This window comes from Oxyura jamaicensis (genome assembly GCF_011077185.1).
Source record: "Oxyura jamaicensis isolate SHBP4307 breed ruddy duck chromosome 27 unlocalized genomic scaffold, BPBGC_Ojam_1.0 oxy27_random_OJ68489, whole genome shotgun sequence".
Lineage (NCBI taxonomy): Eukaryota > Metazoa > Chordata > Aves > Anseriformes > Anatidae > Oxyura > Oxyura jamaicensis.
In genome coordinates, this window is record NW_023304773.1 from 1 (window position 1) to 7,952 (window position 7,952).

The 7,952-nt window shown below is 62.3% G+C and overlaps 1 protein-coding gene across 1 annotated transcript; it reads left to right on the top strand.

Annotated features, from left to right (window-relative positions):
* Nucleotides 1-4: 4 nt before the first annotated feature.
* Nucleotides 5-2,259, top strand: VPS25 (vacuolar protein sorting 25 homolog; the record flags this gene model as incomplete). The annotated part of the gene is made up of 4 exons (XM_035313020.1): nucleotides 5-119; nucleotides 605-693; nucleotides 997-1,072; nucleotides 1,599-2,259. Coding segments are annotated over 4 exons (393 nt in total), but the record flags the coding sequence as incomplete, so codon positions are not given.
* Between the last annotated feature and the right edge of the window lie 5,693 nt (nucleotides 2,260-7,952).

Genomic DNA, 7,952 nt, shown 5'->3' on the forward strand with positions numbered 1-7,952 from the left:
GTCGTGTCTGTCCCCCCTCCAACCCCCCCCAAGCTCGGTCAGCGCCTCCTTAACCCCCCTCCCAGGGAAGCTGCCGCTGGAGTCCATCCAGGTGGTGCTGGAGGAGCTCCGCAAAAACGGTGGGTGTCCGTCTGTCCATCGGGGTGGGGTCTGTCCCGTACCCCGGGGGCTGTGCCCCACCGGGCAGGCACCGTCCCGCTGCAGAAGCAGCTCTGGGGCTCTCCCCGTGCCAGCCCCCGGGGCCAGGTCGCCCCTTCTGCAGCCCCTGAGGTCCCCAGCTGCACGAGGAGGGGGCTCGGGGGAAATCTGAGGTCTGCGCCCATCCGTCCATCGGGGTGGGGGGTCTGTCCCGTACCCCAGGGGCTCTGCCCCCCCGTCCCGCTGCAGGAGCAGCCCCCGGGGCCTGCTCACCCCTTCTGCAGCCCCTCGGGTCTCCAGCTGCGTGAGGAGGGGGCTCGGGGGAAATCCCAGCTCCCGGAGGCTCCTGGGGGAGCTGGAGCACGGAGGGGGGCAGCAGCACCTCCAGCCGCCCGCAGGCGCGGTGCCGTGATTGCTGTCCCAGCCCCGTGCTCTGCCTCTGAAGCCTTTCTCCTATTGATTCCAGGGAACCTGGAGTGGTTGGACAAGAACAAAACCAGCTTCCTCATCATGTGGAGGAGACCCGAGGAGTGGGGAAAGCTCATCTACCAGTGGGTGAGGAGGCAGAGGCTGCCCCAGCGCGCAGAGCAGCCCTTCCCTGTCCGGAGGGCCTCGTGTCAAAGGCTGCTGGGACTTCTCCCTCGTGCTTTCCCGCTACTTCTGTTTCCATTCTCTTCGCTGCGTTGGGCTGTGTTAGCACCCTCGGCTGTCATTTCTTGCCTTTCGGATGCCCCAGCAAGTCCTGAGGGTGGCTTTGCTCGTTGGGTGCTGCCCACGTTACATTTCGTTCGTGCTGGGGTCGTGCTGAGGGCGTTGAATCGTGCAGGCGAGGTCTGCTAAATGCTCTTACGTTTCCAGGTGTCGAAGAACGGCTTGACCAACTCCGTGTTCACGCTGTATGAGCTGGCCAGCGGGGATGATACTGCAGATGAAGGTAATGCCACGTCCTGCGGCGGCTTTTCAGGGCGCGCTTGATTTGAAATACCCAAACAGAGGATTGCCAGAACGTAGATGAAGCGTTTTAAAGTTCCCGTATGCAAGCTCACGCTGATCACCACCGGGAAAAGCAGCTTGGAAGGCTTCTCAGCACGTTGCGTTAACACCTGCCTGTTCTCACCGGTTGGGATTTATGCTGCCCAGCCTTCCCAGCACCCAGCTCTTTGCCTGGTGTGAGGCGCAGGCTATTTAATTTTCACGCCTGGCTTCTTCGCTGCCTCGGAGACAGCTCTTGCTCGCTGCCCCCTGTCTGCTGACCTGCAGGCTCTGTGGCTGACGCGGCAGCGCGGTGAGGACTCGATCAGCGGAGCCGTGTGGGTTTGCTGTAGCGTTTCGGTGCTGGAGTCTGAGAGGTGCCCTGCAGGGCCTTCTGTCTGCGCTGTCACCGCCCCGTAGATGTCGTGAGCCTCTTTTTTTTTTTTTCTTCTTGTTCTTGCTGACGGGGCTGCCTGTCCTTCCCCTAGAGTTCCACGGCCTGGATGAGGCCATGCTGCTTCGTGCCCTGCAAGCCCTGCAGCAAGAGCACAAGGCTGAAATCATCACGCTGGACGACGGCCGAGGCGTCAAGTTCTTCTGATGGGAGCCCTCTCCCTGCCGCTCCTCTCCGGCTGCTGAAATGTTTCTAGCTGCGAAGGTTTCATCTCCTGGCCTGGTTTCAAGCCGTGTCTGCAAGCAGCTGCATGCTCGGGATTTCTTGGGGCGAGGAGAATCTGTGAAGCCTTCCAAAGACATGACTTTTTTAGAAATATTCAGAGATCCTCCGTCTTTCTTTCCTCCCTGTTGTTTTTGAGAGGCTAAAGCTGCTCTCAGCGGTTCCGGGAGGGACCACCCAGAAGTGAAACAAGGGAACTGCTCCCGTGGCTGCTCCTGGGAGAGCCGGGGACGGGCTCTTCTGTGGCTGGTCAGGCTTGGCCTCTGAGGGCAGCTCCTTCCCACCTTCCAGCCGCGTGCCCGGGCTCGGCAGTCCCCGCTGCTCGGGCTGGAGCCAGGCAGACAGGACGTGCTGCTGCGGTGCAAAAGACCTCGCTGGAAGAACCACGTGCTCGCTGCAGAGCAGGCTGCGTGGCGGGGCGGGTGCCAAGGAGCTAATCTGAAGTAATTAAAATGACATGTATTTATAGAGCCGCCTGGCTCTTTTGGTCTATCTTTATTTTTCCATCCGAAACAAAACACAAGGGCCCACCGAACCCCTGCCCTTCAGCTGCGTCTCCTTGCTGCGCTGTACAAACAGCGTGTGCTGGGTGGGGGGGGGCCTGCAAAGCCCCCCCCAGTGCCGGGGCTTTTCCATGTGCTATGGACTGCGGGGGCTCCTTCTGCCTGTCCTCGGGGCCACGCTTGCCTTCATCTCCACGTGCGATCCGCCGAAAATCTAACGGGTTTGTTGCGGAGGTGGCGGGGTAAGCTCTAAGATGAGAGGCTGGTGGAGGTTGTGCTGGAGTTCCAGATTCTCGGTGCTGATAATGAAGTGTGCAGCTCCTTGGAAGCTGACCCAGGTACACTCTTTGACCCGATAAATCCTTAATCACTGACCAGGGAGCTCCGCTAGGGACAGATCGAGCTCCCCTGGGGAAGGATCGAGCTCCACTTGCTCAGTCTTTGCCTCGGCGCTCGCCACGGGCGGATGCGGGGCACTGCGCTGCAGTGACCTTTAATCCAACCCCCTGAGGTCGTTTTTAGGATCTGGCAGAGCAGACGGCTCGCGTCCCTCTGGCACGCTCCAGCTGGCGCTGAGCAGCTCGTCCTCCCCTCCCAGCCCCTCGCTGGGCTCCTCGGCTCCGGTCCAGCCGCGGTGCTGTTGGCACCCGTTGGCGGCGGTGGTAATCGGCAGCGCAGACGAGATGCCAGAGCCCAGGCTGGGTTTGTGGGACTGGGGGAATTTTAAAACCTCTTTTTCTGTAGCAGGAGCCCGTTGCCATTCATTCTGCGCTGGGCTGTAGCCGTCTGCTCGCAGACGCGGCGCTCCCGGAGCTGCGCTGGGAGGCTGGTGGCAAAAGTTCCTCCGTGTCCTGTTCCGCTGTGCTACAGAGTGGAGGAAACCGGTGTTCACTGGTTGCACTGGGGCCCTCCCCGTGTGTTTGCAGCTCACAGAACACCCAGGAAAGTCTCTGCACGGGGGCTGTGCACCGCCAGCATCTCCCTGGGGCTTGGTTCAGTGCCTGGGGTCTGCCTTTCTCCTTTTCACGCCACCCCCGCTGACTTTCCCTCTCTCGGTGCCGTTCCCTTCCCTGCTCGCTGCTGTCGTTCCCCTGCGGGATTTGTCCCCCCCCGCAGGATGTTTCTGTGCTGGACATTCTGTGCATTTAATTGCATCCGCGTTTGACCCGGGATAATGAGTCTGCAGCAGACAAGCCCAGGCTGTTTGTACTTCTCCCTCTGCCCGTGCGTGGTGCTGACCTCTCGCGTTGTGTCCCGAGCCGCCTGTGCTGGATGTAACCTCGCCGTCCTTGAGCCGCTCTGCGTTCTTAATTAAATTTGCTCCCTTCTTAGGAAATGGCTGATGTGACATTAGATAAGCTTAAAACTAAGCCTTTTGCTTTCCAAGGCTCTCCTGGCAGAGGTTCGTGGCTCGTTTTTCAGCTTCCTCCTCGCTTGCTCAGCGAGGTGAGGAGGAAGAGTGTGCTTCCCCTCAGCCCACCCTCCCGGGACGGGCTGCCGCCGCTTTTCCATGCGGGTTTTCTGGCTGTGGCGGCGGTGAGCCGCACACCAACCCTGCTCCGGGGGCGAGCTGGAGCTCGTGGTGATGTAAGCACCTGCTCGCAGGTACAAAACAAAGCCTTTTTATTGTCCTCCCAAACCGGCCTCCTTATCTTCGCGCGGCGCTTTATGGCGTGGAGTGCCGTAATCGCGGGGTTGGGACAGCAGAGCCCGTCTGCTTCACGCTGCCCGGGGATGCTCCAAACCCCTGGTTTGGGAGCCCCGAGGTGCTGGCTGGATAGGAAGGAGATGAATTAACCTGCAGGGAGCGGGATAGCCTCCAACCACGACTTTCCTGTACCTAAAGCAGCTCCTCCCCGTGCGCGGCGCTGCGGCCGTGCGCGCTCCCGGAACGAGGCAAAGGGCAGGGGAGGTTTGTGTTCGTTTCCATGCGGGGCTGAATTGGCTCGGGCAGCTTCCCCTCGGCCTCTCCCGTGGTAGCTGCGAGCTGCCTGGGCAGGGTGTCGGAGTCTGCACCAGCGCAGAGGGACCCAAGCTCTCTTCATGGGGGGTTAGTTCTGCCCTGATCGAGGTAGGGCTGCGGTTAAGGAAGCTGGTTCGGAGAGGGAGCAGGCACGAGGCAGAGCCCTGCTCCCTCCGTGTTTTTTGGCGGAAAGAAATCAAACAATTCCAAGTAACCAAGAATAAAACAACTTGAAAGCGTGCGATCCAGCAGGGCAGAGGGAGCTGAAGCAGGGGGCGCAGCCCTGGGACGAGGCGTGGGGCTGCGTGCCAAGAGGAGAGCAGCCGAGCGCCCTGAGCTTGGCCACCAACGCTGCCAAAAGCCTCGTGGGGCAGATATGGCATCCTGGGGCAGCGACACCTCGCCGGGACAAGGCAGGGACCCTGCTGGATGGTGCTGGGTCATGGGATGCGGTGGTTCCCCGGCATGTGCCCGTGGGTGCTGGTCCCCAGCTCCGGCTCTGAGGTCACCGTCGCTGTCTGGATGCGCCGATTAGGGCTCGTGGGCCGGGGCGAGGTGGAGCGCAGGGGGCTGGGGCCGAGATAAGGCGCTATCAGGCCGTGCACACTCGGCTTCTGGAAGGGAGAGAGCTCGGAGGGGTTTTTCTTGAGCTGGTTGAGGACCAAGAGTTGCTTCAGTCTGATAAATTTATGAGTTGGGATCATTCGTGTGCGGGTTGCTTCTGTCATTCTGGGCTAAGGAAATCCTCAGCAGAGTTATCTGCTGGGGCTAAGGTCACGGCTGAGGTTGGAGTGACACCTCCTCCTCCCCAAATTTCCACGCTTTAGGGTATGGGGACATGCTGGAAGGGGAGGCTGAGGCTCCCAGCAGATGTGGGATGCTGAAGCCAAGCAGGACACGTCCCCTTTGTCACTGGGGAGCCTTTCTCCTCCTCCTCCCTGGCCCTCCCGTGCTGGGGATGCTCAGCTCCCACGCGGCCCCCCCTGGGCAGAGGAGCTCTGCGGATACGCCGGCTCTGCTGCGTTTGGGCCCGTCCCGGCTGATAATTTCTGGCAGGGCTCGCTGGAGTCGGTCTTTGATTAGCGATCTGATCCCGAGGAGGGTGATCGCAGTCTCCTGCTCTCTTCCTGGCAGCCAAAAAATAGGCAAAGCTGCCTGGCTGCAGCGGTTCCTCAAAGCGAAGGGCTGGCACCAGGAGCCCGGGAGGAATGTCACCCTGATAACGTGCCGGGGAGCCCCGTGTGTTTTCCGAGCACTGGCAGGGCTCACTGTGGGCTGGAGCTTTCTGATTTCAGCCCAAGCCTGGCTCCAGCTTGGTGACTTGGGGGTGGGCTGGGAGGGGACCTGCGTCCCTCCGCTGGGTCACTTCGCTCCTGCCACGTCCGTGGCGCTCCTGGGCTGCGGAGAGGAGACTCCTCCAGCTGCTCACCATGGAGGTGTGGGAGGACGGCGAGCAGGGCGAGCTTCGTGCCCAATTTCCACCCATCTGCAGGGGCCTCACCTGGGCCACCCGTTCTCTGCTCCTCCGGGACCTTTCGAGGCATCTCCTTCCACGGTGAAAACATTCGGTGACGGGACACGAGCCTGCTAGGAACGAAACAGGGAGCCCTGCCTGGATCCTCGAGTCTGAGCCCTCGCCGAGGAGCACGGGCTCCTCGCCAGCCCCGGACGTGTCCCAGCAGCTTGGCAGGGAGCGGGGCTGGAGGTGCCCGCAGGGCTACACCCATCGCCGCCAACGGAGCTGGGGCCGAGCGGGAGCATCTTCGCGCTGATCCTGGGCAGGGTGCAGCTGAGCACAGCGCATTGTTTGGCGCCGCTGAGTCAATCCCTGCCAGGTTTTAGAAGGCAGAAGCCTCCCACACCAGGGACAGCGCAGCACCGCACCTAGCAGCCCCATCGTTCCTGGCTTTGGGCTCTGGCAGACGTCGCTGCCTGCTGCCGAGGGCCAGGAGGCTGCAGTCACTGCTGCCTCTGCCGCTGCTTCTGCCACTGCCTCTGCCTCTGCTGCAGGCACCAGGCACAGCCCGGGCTGTGCACCCCGAGCAGCCTCCGGTGTCTTTTCCCCCAGGAACGTGCCCTGGGCATGCTGTTGGGAGCGTAGGGTGGGTCAGGACGCAGTCCCTGCTCTCAGCTCGCCAGCCCGTGCTGCACAAGAGCGGTTTGCAGCAAGTGGAGACACCTGGCCCGGTTCCCTTCCTGGGGAAAATATCCCCCGGCCCCCTTTTTGGGAGAACTGGGGGGGGGGGGAGGATGAACGAGCAGGGTCATGTGGAGGTAGCAGAGGTCTGCCTGCGTGCAGGAGATTAGCCTCTGGACGCTCAGCCTGCCCAGGGCTTCATGGAAACAACATTTCATTAACTGCAGCTCCCTCCTCCCGCCCGGACAGGGGGGGTTTGTGGGGCTGCAGCCGTGCCGCAGGTTGGCACTGTAAATCTGCGCAGAGGACACGGCCGTGCTAACGCCTCAATCGTCCCCTTAATGTTTCCTGTATCGTCAAGCAGAAACAATCCGACCTTAGGGAAAAGAAATTAACGCCAGCCTCAATTGCTTTGTGTTTTGTGTAAACAGCTTCACCGGGCAGAACAACCTCATCGCTTAAGCTGTAGAGACAACAAGCTCTTGTCTGGGCTCCCTGGCTAGCGCGTGGCTGAAAGACACGTTCCTATCTGGGTATTTGCATGACCCTAATTTCAGGATTTCACCCAGCAGTAAACCCCGGGAGGAGCGGGGCAGGAGCTGATAGCATGTCAGCACCGCTGCAGCTGCCCAGGACCGGGGGGAGCCGCAGCCTCTGGCCAACACGGTGCTCGGAGACCTCCCGTGCAAAGCCCTGAGCAAACGTCTCAGAGGAGCACATCCCCGTGGCTTGGTTTAGCCTCCGTCCCCCAGCCCAGTGTCCTGCTTATGGCAGTCCCACGGTGGGCCCGTGCCCAGCGCTGCCAGGGGGGGCAGCCCAGCCCCAGCGTGGGGCAGGGGGAGGTGGGCACGGACCCAGGGAAGCTCCTGGGGCTGGCTGCTGGTGCCCGGTGCCCATCCCAGGGCTCAGCCTGGTGCCAGTCCCTGTGCCCGGTGCCTGTCCTGGTGCTTGTCGCATGTCTATCCTGGTGCCAGTGTCCATAGTGGTGCTTGAACCAGTGCCTTTCCCGGTACCGGTGTCTGTCCCAGTGCTCTCTCCAGGGCCTTTCCCAGTACCAGTGCCCATCCTGGTGCTTTCCCCAGTGCCCATCCCAGTGCCGTGCCCATTCCAGTGCTTGCTCCGGCGCTCTCCCCAGTGCCTTTCCCAGTACCGGTGTCATCCTGGTGCTCGCCTTGGTGCCTTTCCTGGCACTGGTGCCCATCCCGGTGCTCTCCCCAGTGCCTTTCCCAGTACCATTGCCCATCCCAGTACCAGTGCCCATCCCGGTACCGGTGCCCACCCCGGTGCCCATCCTGGTGCTCTCCCCCGTGCTCTCCACGGCACCGGTGCCCATCCCGGTGCCCATCCCGGTGCCCACCCCGGTGCCCATCCTGGTGCTCTCCCCCGTGCTCTCCACGGCACTGGTGCCCATCCCGGTGCCCATCCCGGTGCCCATCCCGGTGCCCACCCCTCTGCCCGGTGCCGCTGCCACCGGCGCAGCGCACACGAGGGGGGCGGCGGCCGCGCGGAGGCGGGGCCGGACCGGGGCGGGGCCGGTGCCACCGGGCGGGGCCGCTCCGGGGC